Raw genomic sequence first — 19,649 nt, 5'->3', positions numbered from 1 at the left:
ATTTGAACTCTGGACCTTCGGAAGAGCAGTTGGGTGCTCTTACCCACTGAGCCATCTCACCAGCCCGCCTGCTTGCTTTCTTCATTCGCCCTTGAGATGCCTTAGTCCCTCTCAAGGCCTGAGAGTAGAGCTGAGCCCTCTCCTCACCTGACCAGGTGGCTGCCACCCTTACCCTACCCTTCGATGTGGTGAAGACACAGCGGCAGATGTCACTGGGAGCGGTGGAGGCTGTGAGAGGTAAGCCGGGCTAGTGAGGGGAGAGGGCAGGCGGGGGGCCTGAGCTGAGCCCTACTGAGCCGGGCCTTGCATCTACAGTGAAGCCACCCAGAGTTGACTCCACCTGGCTCCTGCTTCGCAGAATCCGGGCTGAATCTGGCACCAGGGGACTCTTTGCAGGTGGGTACCTGTCTCTGTGAATGCACTACATGCATGATGTCTATCCATGCTGTGTGTGTGAGGGGACCTGGACCCCTAACCGTGGTCTGTCTTTCCATCACAGGCTTCCTCCCCAGGATCATCAAGGCTGCACCCTCCTGTGCCATCATGATCAGCACTTATGAGTTTGGCAAAAGCTTCTTCCAGAGGCTCAACCAGGAGCAGCCTCTGGGCCACTGAAAGTCGGGAGCAACCGGCTCTTGCACGGGTGGGAACAGGAGACTGAGCCAAGTGCCTTCCCTCCCAGTCCAGTCACCCAGGCTGTCCTCAGGCCTGAATTCCTGCTGTTCCCCCTCCCAGGATTGCCCTTCTCCCGCCTCCGAGTTCAAGACCAAATCTGATGATCTCCCTTCTTTGTATCCCCCCTGTTTGTTATAGCTTGGTCCTAGGGGCCGAGCGCTCGGGCCAGGCAGTATCTCGGCCGCATTCGTTCCTTGTCTAAAGATGATAATCTTCTGTGCACTACTGTGGCTGCGGTGTCTTGGGGTACGTGTGCACGTTTGGGGGTCCCCAGTCAGACACAGTGGCCCACACCTGTTATTTCATCACTTGGGAGACTGAGGCAGGAGGAATGCCTCCAATACCAGACCAGCCAGGACTACACAGCCAAATTCTGTCTACACACACACACACACACACACACACACACACACACACACCAAAAAGCTGGCATCTGCAGGTGTGGTGGCACACACCTTTAATCCCAGCACTGAGAGATCATGGCGAGCAGATCTGAAACCTGCCTGGCCTACATGCTGAGCTCCAGGCCAGCCAGAGACCTTGTCTTAAAAGCTTCCCACCTTAGGGGGTACCCAGACAGGGGTGAAAGATTGCCTGTGTGGTAGTAAGGGCCTTTCATGTGGGGCCCACTGTGTTGGGGTGAGAGCAAGGAGCCATCGCCCCTAGGGCAAACCAAGGTGGTGTCACTGGGGCAGGATTGCCCACTTACCGGCTCTGGCATAAGGAATAGGGTACAGCTTTTGGGCTACAGTGGAGTTGGGTAGGCCCGTGGCAGGCAGATAACCCACTAAGGCACACCCTCAGAGCACTGCTAGGGATTGAGAAAGTCTTCAAGGGGTCAGATCCAGAAAGCATCTGCAGATGTACAGAATCCGGAGCCCCCTCCCACCCAGCCCACACCCTGTGGTCCCCCAGGGCACATCCTCCTGGCATGGGTACCTTGGTCAAGAGATCTGTTAGGGAGCCCTATCCCACTGGCCAACAGATGAAATCACTTCAGTCCTCTGGCTTTTATTTGCCTAATCTCTCCCCATATAGGTACCAAGGAAGGGTGACTTCAGAGGGTACACAGGGTTAGACCAGAGGCAGGGCAGCAGGAATGCCAGGGATGGACCACCTGCTCCTGAGGCAAGTGTGGAAGATGAGCAGAAGGAACCAGGCAGCCTCCAGAGCCACCAGAATGGAGCGGTGTCCCCAGGGGACTGAGGACCTGTAACCTGGGTGTCCCTCCTGGCCCCACCACTTGCCATGCAGCTCCTGCCTCCTTGGCAGGAAGCTGAAGCAGGAAAGAGGCTTGGGTCTTTTCCCTAGAGACCCGAGGCTAGGTTGGTGGTGTTCTTGAAGGGTGGCCTGGGTTGGGGGACTCAAAAGGTGGCAGTTGTCCATGGCCCCTGGCAGGTGGGGCTGGCATTGCCCTTGCTGCTCCTCAGCTGGGGCTGAGCGCTGGGCTGCCCTCAGGGCTGTCGCTCACCAGGCATTCGTTGGATTTGAAGCTCGCCAGGGACTTGCAGCTGGGGATGGAGGCCAGGGAGCCGCAGAGGCCCAGCATGGAGGGCGTGGGGTCCTTCCCTGGGGAGAGAGGGCGGGTAAGGCTGGGCCATCCAGGCTGCGTGTATGTGGGGAGGGGGTCCTCGTGGGTGGGCAGAAAGGGCAATTCTCCCGTCACCCCCAGGAGACATAGCCTTTCTGGAGCATCTGCCACTTTTTAATTAAACCTCGATTGAACGTTCCCTGCACAGGGCTTGAGACACTATATCATAAACCATCAGTTTATGTCTGTCTCCCCAAGGTCCCGCCTCTCTTTGTCCATTTATTAAACACGAAGTGAGCATTTGCTCTGTTTCACACTCTGGGGATACAGAGAATGCACAAGACATGGTCCCTGCCCTCACGGAGCTCACAGTCTGCTGGGGGAGACACACACACAGTCACAGACACAGTGTAGTGGGTTACATGTCCAAAGCCTGCCTTGTCTCAAAGTCAAGTTATCCGATACAGTATAATATATATCTATGTATTTAAAAAAAGAAAGAAAAAAAGAAAGGCAGGAGGTCCAGGCATGGGCGAAACTAGGAAGGGGGTGACCAAAGAGTCACAAAGTGCATGCGGTGAAGTCCGGAGGGAGCCACTAATTTGGTTCTGAGCTTCCTGGCAGTCAAAGAAAGGGGAAAACATTGGTCAGGCAGGCGGTTCACAGTGTGAGTGTGGGAAGAGCCCTGTGAGGGTGTCATGACACTAGAAAGCCATTGCGCCCTCTCCATACATGCGCACTGGAGGCTCTTTTTACCAAAATCCCTATTTTACAGATGGGAATCTGGGTCAGCCAAGTGCAGGGACTGACTGCACTTACAGGTAGAAGAGGTGCCGGCCTAGTTTGTACTTTTTTTGTTGTTTTGTTTTTTGAAACCCTAAGCCAAGCTCCTCATCGATGTATAAGTACAGGAAGGGTTGAGAGAATAAGGGGTTCAGCCACGACCTGACTGACCTGACTACGGGGCCCTATCCCTTTTCTGAAGTGCCAAGGTGAGTGTGTGTGGGGTGCGCTCACCGATGGGGCCCCAGGGCTCCTCATCCCTCTTGGCCTCTCCCAGGCGCTGGGAGTCTGAGCTCAGGCTGGCCTCTGCAGACAGCGGCTCCGTGCTCATGAAGCTGTGTCTATAGCAGAAGAGAAAAGTGTGCAGGGAGTGACCTCAGCTCCAGGCCCCACTTCCTGGGACTGGGATATGGGGACAGCACTTGGTTGAGGCTTACCTCCGATATAGTTTAGAGTTGCTGGCACCCTCGGGCCTATGGAGTGTGCTCAGGGAGGGCCACTGGTTGACCAGGGGTGTGGTGAGCTCCTTGGAACCCTGGGCCAGGGGGGCATGGTCACCGGGGATCAGACCTGTCCTGGGAGGGGGAGGGGGATCAGGCCTGGCTGGGAGAGGGAAGCGAGACTCAGCAAAGGTGGGGCTTAGGACGGAAACGTGAGTGGTAAAAATGGGGATCGATGCTGCTCAGGGAGGATGGCACGGGTCTGAGGCTTGTTCCTTAGTAAGGCCATGTTTGTGGTGGCCAGGATTAGTGAGTGTTTCGAAGTCAGTTGTGATGATGTAGGGAGGAGAGTGGAAAGGGTGGGTACTCTTGAAGGGGTGGGATTTGTGCTAGCTAGCTGGGTCAGGTTCAGAGAGGAAATGTTCCAGGTTGGAGGGAGTGGGAGGTGATGCCTACCAGAGGCCTGAACATTGTGGGTGGCACACGATAAAACTGATGGCTGCTAAGGTCCCGTGAGGAATGGCTGGTGTCTCTAGCTGATGGGTATTGGAAGCTGCGGGGTCTTAATGTGGGGGGCAGGTAATGTTGGGCAACCGCCACGGGATCTTGGGAAAGGGGATGGGAAGGGTGGGCTGATGCGAATTGGGTGTCATCAGGAAAGCGATCCCAGCCAATGGAGTCACGTTGGGGTTCCCAGGGGTCAGGGCGGGAGGCGGGCTCACAGCTGCTCCTGCAGCTCCAGGATCACGCCTTCCAGCTCCCGCTTCTCACGCTGATTTTGTGCCGCTGCCTCCTCCAGCTGCAGCTGCAGCCGCCGGTTCTCTGCCTCCAGGTCCTTCAGCTGCGACTCGCGCAGACGCACCAGCTCCTCCAGGTATCCCTGCGGGGCGCCGGCTCAGCCCAGACGCCCAAAGGGGTCCCAGCTGGAGTCCCAGCCCCAGGCCCTGCCCCCACCGCGCCCAGCTCCCCGCGCCTCGCCCCGCGCACCTTCTGTGCGTAGACAATGCGAAACTTCTGTTCCATCTTGTGCCACTTGTTGTACCAACTGTCTTCATCGGTGACGAGAGGCAGGTAGGGGTGCTCTGGTGAGTTGTCCTCGCTGGTGCTGCTCTCGGCACTGTGCCTCTCCTCCTCATCCGTCAGGTAGTCGTAGCTTAGGAGCGGGAGCAGTGGGTGGGGCCGGCTCCGCCCCGCCTCGCCCCACTAGCACCCCAACTCCGACCCTTGGGCGGTGACACCAGGATGACACTCAGCGCCCTTCCGGTACCCATCTCCTCACCCACCGCAATAACCGGGCTGCTCACCTTTGGGTGAATTTTAGGTAGGGCGTGTAATCGATGACCACCGGCGTCTTTCCATCCAGAACTTCGCCCTTTAGACAGAAGCTGGGGCAGAAGAGCCACAGGGGTTGGAGGAGGGAATGAGGGGCGTTGGACAGTTGTGGGTGAGAAAGTCCCCTTTACCACCGCCAAGCAGACCCCACCTGAAGTCGATGGCGCTGAGCCCTATCAGCATCCCAGTGAGGACAGTGGCTTCCTCCCGCAGCATGATGGCTCCGGAGTCATAGAACCGTCTGCAGGGAGGAGAAAGCTGAGACTCCCAGGGAGTGTCCCTCCACCCAGGATTTCTCTGCCTGCCTTACTTATTACAAACTTTCCCCGGAGGAAGGAGCCCCCTTCCAGCTCCCTACCTCACTGGAACTAGCACCTGACCCCGCCCCCATCACAATGCCTGTTTCCTTACCAAAAACCCCCCCCCCCCCCGTTTCTGTTCTCTAGGCTAAGCAACCCCTATCAAAGCACTGGGTCACCTCAATCCTTTAAATTAGGGAGTAAATCTTAGTCTTAGTGCTTGTCACACATATAGTAAGTGAGGTCCTCAAAAGATAATTGTCTCTGAAATAAGGTGGACCAGGGATAGACCGTATTATAAAAAAAAAAAAAAAAAAAAAAAAAATCAGATGGAGCCGGGGAGACCTCCAATAGCTCTCCACTCCCACATGGCCACATTCTGCCCTGTGACCTCTGATCGTCCAGACCCAGCTTCTCAGCAAACCCCACTCTGAGCACTGAAGCTCTGAACGCTGGGATCCAAGAACAGAGTGACTGCCTTTGTTTGCAGAGCTGGCAGGGCTATGTGTTGTAGGTCGTGGCGTAAGGCCAAGTAAAATGGCATGTGACTAAGGCCTCTGTAGTCCAGTTACCATGTCATCTGCGGGAAGCCAACTATCACACTGCATGCCGGGACTTGTAGTCCAGGTATTGAAGTTTGCCGTGGGGACTTAAGGCTTAGGCAACGAATGTCTATGTTGCTGCCTGAGAGGTCTGACCTGGTAGTTCGGTTGTCCCGAAGAGCTGTGGTGATGTATTCCGACATACGCTTCTCCATCAGGGCCACCCTGATCCACGCCCGGCCCTGAAAAGCATGGATCAACCTTTAACTGTCACAGAGGGACCTATCTGTCCTTCTGGTATGGTCCCCATTCTGAGTGCTGTGGGCACAGGGCCCCTCTGGCCAGGGCAGGGGTCAGGGGTGTTCCCGTTATAGCCCCTCACCTTGGCTCTAGCTGTGCTGATGTTCTCCATGTTCTCAATGCTGCTCACACAGTTGTTGGGCACTTTGCTGCAGGCCAGCCGGATGTAGTCCCAGAAACCCCGTTGTCCATCTGAGCTGAACCAGCTCGCTGGCCCTGCTGGGGCACAAGCTGAGCCAGGGCAGGGAGGGGACTCAGCAATACCAGGGAGTTTGGAAAAGGTCCATGCCACAAAACACTTGCATGCATAAGCCTAACCCACCAGGCATACAGGTACTGCCTCCACCATCACCCAACCCCGGCGTGAGCCAGAGAGAGAGAGAGAGAGAGAGAGAGAGAGAGAGAGAGAGAGAGAGAGCGCTGCATGCACAACGATGGAGCTGTGGGCACACCACCCTCTTCCCCCATTCTCCCAACGCCATGCTTTCATTTCTATGTACAGCCCAGAATGGGGCCCATCTTTATGCTAGAGTCTCCATTTGCCATCTATGCAGTGGAGCGGAACAGGGAGAGGATGCACAGCTTCTCACATCTCATTACCGCCTCTGCTTCTGGAGACAGAGCAGGAGCCAGGACCAGGGATGGGGGTTAGAAATCCATCAAGGATACCAGAGCGCGGGATGGTAGCTGGGAGCCACAGGCTGGGGTTGGAAGGGGCAGGTGACGGATAGCCTGGTGATGGATGGCCTGGTGACGGATGGCCTGCCTACCTTTAAATCGGTGGCTGAGGATCTGCTCTAAAATGGCCGCGAAATTAACAAACTCCTCGGAAGAGTCATCGATGGGCTCTGCTGTGTACTTCTCTAGCAAGGTTTTCACAGAGAACCTGGGGTGGGGGTGGAGGGGAGGGGAGAGGAGAGGGAGGGTCAAACAGGGCGGTAGAGGAGGAAGGGTGTTAGAGGAACAGGCAGAGAAGAGGTCATGAGGGGCGTGGGTGTAACAGGGGGCGGGGGAGGTGAAACTAGACTGAGGAAGGTTCCGGGCTAGGTGGGAGGAGAGGGAGGGTGGCAGAAAGACAGCAGGAGCTCGGGGACAGTCCCTAGACCCTTTGTCCCTACCACCCTTCAGGTGGCATTTTTCAAATGTGTGAATCGAGGGTCAACCAGACGTCAGAAGCCAGTTTGGACCCAGGCCCCCAAAGAGTCTTTCAATACTGTTGGAATGAGCTCTCATCTCTCTGGGGGTGGAGGGGTCACCTGTACCAGCATGTGCACGCAGGAATGTAGGCATGCATTCGTGACCGGGTGGACACTCAGCTCTGGGACATCCCTCCTCCCCTCTCTTCTCAGCTAGCCCACCCACACGCCAGCTGCCCAGAGCTAGGCAGGGTGGAGCTTGGGGTGTGGGGGCAGAATGCAGGGTGTGGGTCTGACATACATTGGGTGGGAAAGAACTCTGGCAGGAGGTCCCTGGAAAGGATCCGGGGGCCCCAGACACTGGTTTCTCTGTAAGGAAGGTAGCCAAAGGAGGAAGGTGAGGCAGGGGGTGGAGCCAAGCAGCCCCCACTGCCCTCCGCAGCCCTGCTTCAGCCTCCGGCACCATCCTTATGCTAGAGTCTCCATTTGCCATCTATGCAGTGGAGCGGAACAGGGAGAGGATGCACAGCTCCTCACATCTCATTACCGCTCTGCTTCTGGAGACAGAGCAGGAGACGGGTGCCCTGGGATACAGGAGGTCTGTGCTTTGATTCTATCCATGTCTAACCAAGCCATGCACTGTGTCCAGAACTATATTTCATATGCGTGTCCTCACCACAGCCCCTGGAAATAACTCCTCTTATGACAATCTGCCCCATGTTACAGGTAAGGAGGCTAGAGGCTCCAGAATCGGACTCATCAGTCATGTAACATGGGAAAAGGCAAACGCTTGGCCAGTTCTCCATCCTTGGCTCTTTCTACTCCAGCTTACGGCTTCCTAGTGGCTGCTCTAATTACTGAGGCTTGGCTGATGAGCTGGCTCAGTGGATAAAGCCCCATGCCCCTCAGCCCATTGACCAGAGTTCAACCCCAGAACCTACGTGGTGGAAGGAGAGAGCACTCCCATCAGATGTTCCGTGACTTCCACATTCACACCGTGGCACACGCACACACGCACAAATAAACGGATAAATAAATGTAATCGCACATGCCTTATCTGATCCCAACACTCAAGAGACAGAGGCCAGAGGATCTGTAAGTCTAGGTCTGCTTGGTCTACATAGTGTATTCCAGGACAGCCAGGACTACATAGAGAGACCCTGTCTTAAATAAATAAACAAACATACATAAAAACAAGCTCTGAGTGACCCCTGCCCTCTGCCCTCCACTTTAGAAGCCCTCATTCATGAAGTGTTGGCTACTAAGGCTCCCAAGTAAACAGCACAAGCAGGAGCCCCTCCCCATCACCTTCCCTTGGGCTTATCAGGGGATGGGGCCCGAGAGCAGACAGGTCAGTGTTAGACTGTGCTAGGGGGGAAGCAGGCTGCTGGATTCAAAGCCTTTTTCCTTGCGTGCAAACAGAAAGATCAGCACTTGCCCCTTTCAACTGTGGTTCAGATCCCAGACAAGGGTGGGAGAAGGTGAGAGTGTATTGATGACTGCACACAGGCCAGGTGAGGAGGCAAGGCCAGCCTGGCTAGGAAAGAGGGAGCCTGTGACTGCGATAGGCCATTTTCTGGGCTTTGTTATGCACACCACCAATTTGTGGTCATCTGGGTCAGACTTCAGTAGAAGCCCCAGGCTTGGTGAGCATGGCAGCCATCTGCTATCTGTCCTTGGAGAGGCTGAAAGCTGGTCAGAGCCTCTAGGAACCCCATGGTGTGGACCTGGTTAGGAGGATAGCTGCTGGGGTTACCATGGAGACAGGGAGGCCAGGGCCCAGGGGAGCCCACAGTCTGCTAAAGGGAGCTGCTGGGAGCTGGAGGAGGACCATGTGACAGTAATGAGGCAGCGGGGTCCCTCAGGATTTGGAGAATTTGTCATGCCCCTGAGCCCTTAAACTATTCCTTGTCCCCCACTCTGAGCTACCTCTATGTCCCTTGAACCTCTCTTTCTCCAGCTCAGGTCCAGTGGCTCTCTCTCCTTTACCCACACACTAAGCCCTAGCTCTCCTGGCAGGCAAGAAAAAGATGGGCCTAGACTGCCAAGAGCCAAGAGAGGGGCCAGAAGGATGTCACTGAAATAGAGCTGATTCTGTGTGCCAGGCACTTGCTGGTATCTAAGGTGACACACCACGACACATTCTTTGGAGTGGCTTTTACACCTAAGATGTAAAACCTAAGAAAAAGCTCCAAAGGCTCAGAGCGTGGATAGGAGACGGCCATCGGGTTGCCCAGCTAAGGACTGATGCAAAAGCTTCACCCAAGTACGGTCCCAAGGGCAGAAATCTCTTGACACCACATTGGCAGGTTTGTAATACGAAGGCAGTAAGTGCTTCCGGCTAGATCACAGATGCACATCCCAGCCTTCTCCTTACAGGGGTGATGCGCACAGACTCTCGAGACACTGACAAAGGGGGTGCTCTGACCCAGAGGCAACATGGGTGGGTATGTGTCCAGAATCCAAAGGAACCCTGGGTAATGGCAGACTGGGCATCAGGTGGGCATGATTTCTGGGAGAAGGAACAGGGCTGTGGTTTATGTGCACGCAAGTGGGACTGGCAAGAAAGGACAACTCAGACCCACACCCAGGAGCACTAGGAGCCAAGACACAGCAGCACCTTCTTGGACATGGAGGCTGCAGGTGGAGAAGGCAGCTGGCATGGAGATCCCAGAGGGAGCGGCAAGGACAGGTGGGGGCTTGGGAGAGAGCCTGCACAGCTGGTGGCTTTCTGGCCTCGGGGCAGGGCAGGCAGGGTGAGTCACTGCAGGCTGGAAGTGGAAAGGATTACTTTCCGATGTCCAAGAAAGAGAATTTTCCTGGCCCCGCATCTGCCCCACCCTCAGGGATTTAGGGATCTGGGCTCCCAGTCTTTACTTGGGGCCCCAGCTTCTTCAATTTAGCCTTGGGTGCTCCCTACAGTAGAGTAGTGCCCTCGACCTTCATTGGATGGGTTCAGGGCCTTTGTGCACAATTGGTCCAGCCACAGGCTGCTGCTACCCAGAAACACCATCCTTGCTTTAGGAAGGGTTGAGCATAGGAAAGTCTCTCAGGAAAGCTCCACTCCAAGAGGCTAAGCAGGCAGGGGTGGCAAGAGGGGACTTGGAGGACATTCACCCCCAACCCCATTGAGTTCCCTCTGCCCACCCTGCCCCCACTGCCAGGAAGAGAGCCAGCCATCCTCCCTCCTCCCCCTCTCATACACAATGTCACTTCCTGGTTCTCACAGGAAACTGCAGTGCCAATTAAACTCTCTTCATCCCCCCAAACCCCAGGCCGGGCATAGGCCTGGCTTAGCCAAGAACAAGAACCAGACATTCCAGCCCGCCTCCCCGTTCCGGGCCTGGGAAGGATAGAGAGCGCTGTCCTCCCTGCCCTGCCTTTTCTGAGTGGCTGCAGAGCATCCTCACGGGCATGCTCAACCCTTAGGTTTCTCAGCCTGCTCCACCCCACCCGGACCGTCAGCGGCGCCCACCTGCACACGGTGATCAGGTTCCTGCGTTCCACGATCACGTTGCGGGAAGATGCTTTCTTGGAGGGCAGCCCCAGAGCCATGGTGGTCTGGACAAAGCTCGCTTCCATCCAGATGTGCGGCCACTGCTGTCGCCGCCCGCTGCCCCCCACCCCACCCGGCGCCCCGGCCCGCCTCGCAGGATCACGGCTGGGCCCTCTGCCCCCGGGGGCCCTTCGTCTTCTTCACTGCCATCCCTGGGCCTCGACGCCTAAGGCCGGCCCCTTTGCTCCCTCCCCCGGCAGCGATTCCGGAGCAAAACAAGGCCGGGGAGGGAGCTCTCCGAGGTGCTGAGCCGGGGCTCGTCACCCCCTCCCCCAGTCGCCCGTCTCCCCTCCTCGGCCGGTGACGTCAGGGCCATAAGCCCCGCCCCCGCCAGCCCGGGACCAATCCGCAAAGGGCACAGGGTTTGGGGGGAGGGGAAGGACTGAGGCCCTTGAGAGAGCGGAGGGGGTCCCCCGGAGAGACAACAGAGATTGTGTAGAGAAGGGCTCTTTTCTCCACCCCCACACTCAAAGCTGGGGATCCTCGCCTGGCGTCTCAGTCCTGACGCTTCTTTCTCTTGTTTCTGGCCTGAAGTCCGCGCTATCTGTCTCAGATTTCTCATTGTACCCTAAAGAATGGAGACCCTTACCTCCTACATCCTTACCCCAGCCCTGCCCCCTACCCATTCATCCCAGGCTTGTCAGCCGGGCCCAGGCCACTTCCAGAGACTGCAGCTGGCCTTAAGGTGCCAACCCTTCTGAAACTAAAGGCTGCCACAGAAGCTGCCTCTTCTGTCAGTCTCTGCGGGGGTTGCATTCGTCTGCGCTAGCCAAGCAAGCCAGTCTCTCTACAGGTGGAGGATGGGAACTCAGCGAAACCATTGGAGTCCAGAACTTGGAACCACTCGGGATAGGGATTTGGGGTTACCGACTGTCTGGCGTCCTGGACTTCATGGGGGTTCTTAGCAGTAGCCACCCCACCGACCAGCAGACGTAAGGATTAACCCTTTGGCAGCCTACATTGATAGGGGGCCGGTCAAAAATGGTTCGCTTTTAGCTGGGCGGGACTTGAAGGCATAGTTTGTTTGGCTTCCAGGTTTCTCTTCATGTCCCTGCTTGCCCGCTCCATTCCTGATAAACCACTTCCAGGATTTGAACATTGCCCGCGTTCGATTGGGTCGTTCCTCTTAATGTGGAATGTAAGACTATACATTATGGATATCAATGACTTATCAGATCTGATTTGCATTATTTTCTCCCATTCTGTGGGTTGTCTTTTAAAATTGTTGATACTGTCATTTGATACACACAAAAAAACTTGAATTTCCATGAAGTGTCCAACCTGGCCTTGGTTGTCTGTATCTTTGGTGTCAAGTCCTAGAAATCACTGCCTTTGTATGTTTTTGTGTTTTGTTGTTTTTGTTTTGTTTTGAGATAGGCTCTCACTATACAGCTCTGGCTAGCTTGGAATTCCGTTTGTCCGACCAGAGTGTTCTCAGACTCACTGAGATCCTCCTGCCTCTGCCTTCTGAGAACTGGACTGCCCCACCATGCCCAGCTCCTTTGGACGTTTTTGAGATAGTCTTTTGGGAGGCTGGACTGGAACTTGATCTGAAGTCAAGGATAATCTTGAGCTCTGGATCCTCGCGTCTCTGCCGTGCCTGGCTGTGCCTTTTCTGTTTTCCGTGTTGAGAATTGAGCCCAGGGCCTGTGGGTTGTAGGCAAGTGCTCTGCCACCGAACAGCTCTCCCAGATGCCCTGTTGTCTTTGACTTGTAAAGGCTTGCTTGTAGATCTGTGGGCCACTTTAAATGAGTTTTGGATACTATCTTTCTTTTGGTACCATCTTTCTCCCCATTGACCGGTCTTGTCATACACACAAAATTATTTGACCATATACCTAAGGGTCTAGCCATGCTCTCTATCTACCCCACTGGTCTATATCTCTGGTTTGTGTCTGTTGTAGATGTTGATACATAAGGATTTCTAGTCAGGCACGTTTCCTTGTGCTGTGGTTTGAACACAGGGCCTCACACCTCTAGACAAGCACTGTACCGCTGAGTTACAACCCAGCTCTGTAGTTTGGAGATCAAGAAGCATGGCCTGTCCTTTGTCATATCCTGACTTATAACAGCTTCCTTTCTTTTCAGTATAGACTTATCACCCATGTGTTCAACAATATAACATTCCCAGTGTGGAGACTTTATAGAACTGAAGAAAGGTATAAAGAAAGATGCGACTACTTCCTCCTCCTCCTCTCCCTCCTCCTCATTCTTTCTCCTCTTCCTCATCTTCTCCTCCTCCTTTTTGTGAGACAAGGCCTCACTATGTAGCCCTGGCTGTCTTGGAACTGTATACAGACCAGGCTGGCCTCAAACTCAGAAATCCACCGCCCCCTGCCTCCTGAATGCTGGGTGCATGTGATACCACTTGTAGCCACTGATTACTTCTTTCAACATTAGCTTAGGAGACTCACTTTTCTTGTGTGTTATTTCAGTGTGTGTCTATGGAATGTGCATCCATTCTACCATGAGGATTATCTCATGTATAAGACAGGGCAGGGTCAAGAAAGCAGGGAGTGCTTTGTGTGTCTCCGTAGAGGGATATAAATACAGGAAACTGGTTCCTGGGGCGGGGTGGAAAACAGAAAGAGCATTGAGAAGAGACAACACAAGAGTAGCAGCAGCTGGCAGCCAGGACTCGGGACCAGAGGAGCCCTGGGAATCTGCACAGTTGAGACTCTCAGGAGAAGCATCCTGCGTAAAGCCATGGTTTCTCCAATGGTTCTAAGAGCATAGAAAGAAGCACAAGGCTAGACACCATGTCCAGTGGTAGAATAACTCCAAAAACAGAACAAACGGTGGCTAACAAACTAAACTAACTCTCCTTCCCCCCACCCTCCAGTCTCCTTCTGTAGTATCTCCTTGTAGCAGAATCTTAGAGAAAGCAAGTGATGGAGTCTGGGAACCAGGTAGCAGAGTCACCAACTCAGCTGGACAGCAGAGAGATTTGGGTATCGAGGTAAGTACCTAGTGGAGGCAAGTCTGCCTTTTCCCCAAGCAGCTCTCTCTGTCTGTTGGAGCAAGAACAATTCTGTGATTCTGATTGACAAGGTACCACTGTCCTTTGTGAGGATGCTCAGGTGCCTTAGCCGAAAGTGGTGCTTAGTCAACAGCAACAGCTCCATCCCACTGTGGGGCCCATACTCTCCATCCCTTCAGAGTCCTGTAACCCAATGGCTATATTGCAATCTGGGGGTCAACTGGGAGATAAAAATTAATATTCAGAGAGAACACGGAACACAAAACTAGTTTTTAAAAAGCATGCACAAGACTTACTGTGCAAACAAAAGGACCTGTGTTCAGATCTCCAGCACTCACATAAAAAGATGGGCTGGCAACGTGTGTGCCTGTGACTCCAGTCTGGTGAAGGCAGGGGAGATGGAGACAGGATGACTCCTGAAGTTTGCTGGACAGCGAGTCTAGTGGCACTGACAAGCTCCAAATTCAGTGAGAGATTTTCTTAGGATTTTTAAAGCTATGAAGAGACACTCTGACCACTGCAACTCTTATAAAGAAAAACATTTAACTGGGGCTGGCTTACAGTTTCGGAGGTTTAGTCCGTTATCATCATGGCAGGAAGCCTGGCAGTGCACAGGCAGAAATGGTACTGGAGAAGGAGCTAAGAGTTCTACATCTTAATCTTCAGGGAGCAGACTCCGACTGTCCACCCCACTGGGCATAGCTTGAGCATTATGAGTCCTCAAAGCCTTCCACACTTCCTCCAACAAATCCACACTTCCTCCAATAAGGCCATACCTCCTAATAGTGCCACTCCCTATGGACCAAACATTCAAACCCATTAGGTCAATCCTATCCAAATAACTAGAGATCCTGTCTCAAGAAAAGAAAGAAAGAAAGAAAGAAAGAAAGAAAGAAAGAAAGAAAGAAAGAAAGAAAGAAAGAAAGAAAGAAAGAAAGAGGAAGGAAGGAAGGAAGGAAGGAAGGAAGGAAGGAAGGAAGGAAGGAAGGGAAAGAAAGAAGAAAGCTGGGGTATGGTGGCACACCCCTGTAATCCCAGCACTGGGGAGGCAGAGGCAGGCAGATCTCTGAGTTCAAGGCCAACCTGGTCTACAAATCAAGTCCAAGACAGCCAGGGCTGGTTACACTGAGAAATCCTGTCTTGAAAAACAAACAAAAAAGGAGGGAGAGAGGAAGTCAACCATTGTCTCTACACTCACACATGCATGCCATGCCCCCCATATACCACACACACACACACACACACACACACACACAAACACACACGACAAATATTCCTAGAGATTCTACAATTCTTGGTTTGTTTACATTGTTTTTTCAGTTTTGGTTTGGTTTTTTTATGTCTTCCTGGTTTTACTTCTTGGAAACAGGATCTTTCTTTCTTTCTTTCTTTCTTTCTTTCTTTCTTTCTTTCTTTCTTTCTTTCTTTCTTTCTTTTTTTGTTTTTTCAAGACAGGGTTTCTCTGTGTAGCCCTGGCTGTCCTAGAACTCACTCACTCAGAAATCTGCCGGCCTCTGCCTCCCAAGTGCCGGATTAAAGGCGTGTGCCACCACTGCCCGGCTTGGAGGCAGGATCTTATGTAGTCCAGGCTGGCCTCAAATTATAGTCCTCTTGCCTCAGGCTCCCAAATGCAGGAATTAAAGTCATGGGCCACTGAGTCCAATAATAATCTTCTTCTTCTTTTTTGTTTTTGTTTTTGTTTTTTGTTTGTTTTTTGTTTTTTGTTTTGGTATGGCCAGAAGTGGATATTTATTTATTCGTATTAGTTATTTTTATTACATTCTTAGCCAGCACACTTACTTATTTTTCATATTGGATAGCTAGATCTTATTCGGTTTTTCGAGACAGGATTTTTCTATGTGGCTTTGGCTGTCCTGGAGCTCAATCTGTAGACCAAGCTGGCCTTGAACTCACAGAGATCCTCTTGCCTCCCAAGTGCTGTGATCGAAGGTGTATACCATCTGTGGCCTGGCCAGTAACTAAATCTCTATACTTTGAGGATTTGAATTCTGTGTGTGTGTGTGTGTGTGTGTGTGTGTGTGTGTGTGTGTGTTTTGAGAAAGGGTTTCTCTGTGTAGTCCTGGCTGTCCTGGAACTCACTCTGTAGACCAGGCTGTCCTGGAACTCAGAAATCCGCCTGCCTCTGCCTCCCAAGTGGTAGGATTAAAGGCATGTGCCACCACTGCCCGACAGGATTTGAATTCTTTTGTTTTTGTTTTTGTTTTTGTTTTTGTTTTTATTTTGTTTGTTTTGTTTTGTTTTGTTTGAGACAGGGTTTCTCTGTGTAGCCCTGGCTGTCCTGGAACTCACTATGTAGACCAGGCTGGCTTCAAACTCAGAAATCCACCTGCCTCTGCCTCCCAAGTGCTGGAATTAAAGGCGTGCACCACCACTGCCCGGCTAAGATTTGAATTCTTATGGCCAGTGAGATGGATTTATAATACCAGACAGGCACTCCCTCCAGTGGGGTAGGCCTCAAGTCCAAACAGAAACTGGCTGTTACCACCCCCCCCACACACACACACACCAATAGTTATGTCTCTATGGCAGTAGTAGGCACTTCTTGCTGGAAGCTTGTTATTACAGCATGCAGAGTCTCACATTAGTAATATCACTGAAGTCTTTTCTCCCCCAGTGTCCCCAGTGATCACTCACAGTCTTAACTGGCTTGTTAATACTCTATGGTTCTTTTCTTCTTCCTGTCACATTCCTGGGTGCTCCTAACATCACGTTGCAAGTAAAGACTTGCCTTTGACTCAGCAGTTAAGAGCACCGACTGCTCTTCCGAAGGTCCTGAGTTCAGTTCCCAGCAACCACATGGTGGCTCACAACCATGCGTAACAAGATCTGAAGCCCTCTTCTGGAGTGTCTGAGGACAGCTACAGTGTACTTAAACATCATAAACAAATAAATCTTTAAAAAGAGAACAGACTTGCCTTTGACTCCTTGACTCAGATGCTACTTTTAGGAGGAAACCCATACGATAGCATTTGACATCCACGTTGTCCAGACCCCCAGAACAGAATTATGGATCAAATCATGCATTGTTTACATGGCAGCTCCATATGGCAGAATTCCACTGCTAAGATAAGTGGGATGCTAATGCCACTGGAGTGTGGGACCCTTACCCATGGTGAACTGGTATGTGATAGAGGCAACACCTATGCAATTGCGCTAATATTTCAGTATAAGGTGTAACCAGTGGTTATAAAAATGGTAAAAAGAAAAAAAAAAAAAAGGCACAGTAAGGTGGCCATTTCTGTAACAGAGGATCCTGAAACAAGAGGATTTTTGGGTTTCATAGAGAAAATTTGTCTTTTAAAAATACCACAGAGAAAGCCGGGCGTGGTGGCGCACACCTTTAATCCCAGCACTCGGGAGGCAGTGGCAGGCAGATTTCTGAGTTCGAGGCCAGCCTGGTCTACAAAGTGAGTTCCAGGACAGCCAGAGCTACACAGAGAAACCCTGTCTCAAAAAAACCAAAACAAACAAACAAACAAAAAAAACAAAAACAGAGGTAGTTGGCTGCTGTTAGATGTCATGAAAATGTAAAAAAAAAAAAAAATGATTTCTCATCAATTATAAACTTGGGATATAGATAAAAGCCAGAAACCCTCCATGACAAAATTTAAGGAAATACGATTACATCTGCAACCTATGGAAATAGAATGTGCTGAAAATTGATTCTGCGATCTGATTTGGAGAGTATGAGACCCCAGGAGCTCACAGCCTATTCATAGGAGGAGCAGACTCTACTGTGAGACCTGGCACAGGACTATAAATTCTGGTACCCAACGAAGGCTTCTTCCCAATCCTGAGAGCCAAAGAGGCAGCCCCTCCTCCTCAGTGGAAGACACCACACAAAATGATACGACCTCCTCCAGCCCCTTAGCCAATTACTATGGTCAAGTCTTATCATGGACGAGGTCTGGAAGAACTTCCCCAGATGTAGGAACACAAGAGGGCTGCCGGGGCTGACTGATATCCCAGCAGACATCAGAAGAATGTGCTTGGGTAGGGGCTTTGGGGGGATGGGGCTGGAATCAGGAGGTGGAACACTAGACTGAATAAAAGAGCTGATTGATAGGGGATGCAGCACTCTACCCAAGCTTAGAGATAACATTTTAAAGGTTTGACAAGGACTCCTGCTGTTGAAGTTCCCTGGGGACCATGGTCAAAACCCTGGTGTTAGTTAAAAGAGTTGGGAATGTTGGACCTTCTGCAGGGGAGCACGACAAGAGGCACAGAGGGGTGGGTATGCACCATAGAACTTGGATCACATGACATAAGACCAGGAAACACTGCTATCCACTGCGCTTCTCACAAGGCCCCAGAAATTCTCCCTGCAATAAAGTCATAAGTGAGCAAGGTGGTGTAGAGCAACCGGCTTCCTCAGCTCCTTGGTTGCTGTCCTCTGCGGGCTACAGTGGGTGGGCGTGGAGGCCGCACGGGCCCTGACTTCCTGCAGTCAGTGGTTCTGACAGGAAGTTAGAACAGAGACCAGAAAATATATGGTCATCAAAACACACACACATTCATTTACTGTCATGACTAAGAAATTATGACATTCTTGGACAGGTGGACAGCCAAGGAAGAGGTCCCTTCCCTTATATAACCCTAAGCAGACAAACAAGAACAAGAAAGGGGCTGACAGTACTAGTCAAAGGGAAATCACAATATCTACCTGGTGGCCTGATCCAAGCCACATTTCAGATACACAGCCTACGGATCGAAGGGGAAGCTAGTTCCCTTCTGGGATCTTCCAATACTATAAAAAGTTGTTAACACCACACTGTTCTTCTAAAGTGCAATTAGCCATTTATCTGAACTGCTATACACTTGGCAGGGCAGATCTTATAAGGCTTTGAGTACAGAACCTGAGTCTGGGGGACCAGCATGCCATCTTGGACACTTAGCAGCATGGGACATGTTACAGAAGAAGATGGGTAGGGACTTTGGGGGGATGGGGCTGGAATCAGGAGGTGGAACACTAGGCTGAATAAAAGAGCTGATTGATAGGGGATGATACGGCCTCCTCCAGGCTCTTAGCCATTCACTATGGTCGAGTCTTATCATGGACGAGGTATGGAAAAACTTCCCCAGATGTGGGAACACAAGAGGGCTGCAGAGTGGGACATGTTACAGAAGAAGATGATCAGAGGAGACCTGACCATAGACTCACCTGATGGACATGTCTCTGGTCCTTGAACATAATTGGAATTGATGTACTTAGTAGCTACCACAAACCTCTCATTTGTTTCTTGAAATAAGAGTGAAAAGAAGGGGGGGCTGGCAACATAGCTCAAGGGGCTTGCAGCCAAGATGGACAACCTGAGTTCAAGTCCCAGAACCCTCATGCTGTAAATGATCTCCTAACCTCTACATGTACACATTGACATGCTTGGACACCCCACACACAAATATAATTTAAAAAAAAATTTTTTTAAAGTGGTAGGAAAAGTCACATGGGAAGACAACCCCTCCTGCTGAAATGGAAAATCAGAAATAACTCCTTGTCCCACATGCTACTCTAAGGGTGGTAAGCAGCGGAGGTACCTAAAAGGTCTCTGTTTACCTGAGCCATCCAATTTCAATCCTAATCGATGACTGCAGATGAGGCGAACACAGCCATGCAGGGTACCAGCTGAACCACCAAGCCAGAGGCAGAAGCAAGTGAATGTTAACTTGGTGATGGAAGATTCAAAGCCCTTCTCTTTCCCTGGGGGCAGACAACAGGAGGAATTCACAGTCACTTCCTCTGGGGGCTTCCCTGCTTTCTGATGCAGGTATTCCGTGGGACATCTTCCTCAGCCACTGTACTGATGATGATGAGCCACCTGAACCTGGCTTGCAGGAGACCTTCTGGATGCACTCAGGAGGCCCCTACTTTCTAAAGGGGGAAAGTAATGCTGCAAAGAATCATGGGTCTTTGTGCAATCTGTAGGGGTCCGATGGTCTGGCTTTCTTTTTTTTTTTTTTTTTTTTTTTTTTTTTTTTTTTTTTTTTTTGGTTGTTCAAGACAGGGTTTCTCTGTATAGCTCTACATGTAGGCAAAACACATACATAAAGAGTAAA

At 51.8% G+C, this 19,649-nt stretch overlaps 2 protein-coding genes across 7 annotated transcripts in view; one reads left to right on the top strand and one right to left on the bottom strand.

The window, feature by feature from the left end:
- Slc25a39 (solute carrier family 25 member 39) overlaps positions 1-787 on the top strand; it is a 5,102-nt gene extending 4,315 nt beyond the window's left edge. Inside the window, exons 6-8 of the mRNA XM_021212737.2 lie at positions 156-237; positions 316-396; positions 500-787. Of these exons, the coding sequence (XP_021068396.1) occupies positions 156-237; positions 316-396; positions 500-615 (279 nt within the window). The 3' untranslated portion in view covers positions 616-787. The remainder of the gene's footprint in view (positions 1-155; positions 238-315; positions 397-499) is intronic.
- An 883-nt stretch (positions 788-1,670) lies between these two features.
- Positions 1,671-10,896, bottom strand: Rundc3a (RUN domain containing 3A). 6 transcript variants are annotated; one of them, XM_021211710.2, is made up of 11 exons: positions 10,514-10,896; positions 6,673-6,788; positions 5,985-6,133; positions 5,759-5,844; positions 4,913-5,002; positions 4,734-4,814; positions 4,417-4,582; positions 4,152-4,309; positions 3,427-3,564; positions 3,224-3,330; positions 1,671-2,244 (listed from the first exon to the last, which is right to left on the bottom strand). In XM_021211710.2, the coding sequence occupies exons 1-11, from the start codon at positions 10,618-10,620 to the stop codon at positions 2,102-2,104; spliced, it is 1,341 nt and encodes a 446-aa protein (XP_021067369.1). In that variant the 5' UTR covers positions 10,621-10,896; the 3' UTR covers positions 1,671-2,101. The 6 variants fall into 6 exon arrangements, with proteins under 6 accessions (XP_021067369.1, XP_021067363.1, XP_029402267.1 ...); XM_021211704.2 differs by having other exon boundaries at positions 5,985-6,118; XM_029546407.1 differs by having other exon boundaries at positions 1,671-2,823; positions 5,985-6,121; positions 10,514-10,893.
- Positions 10,897-19,649: the final 8,753 nt, after the last annotated feature.

This window comes from Mus pahari, chromosome 14, assembly GCF_900095145.1.
Source record: "Mus pahari chromosome 14, PAHARI_EIJ_v1.1, whole genome shotgun sequence".
Taxonomy (NCBI): Eukaryota; Metazoa; Chordata; class Mammalia; order Rodentia; family Muridae; genus Mus; species Mus pahari.
This window is presented reverse-complemented; position numbering and strand designations above follow the sequence as displayed.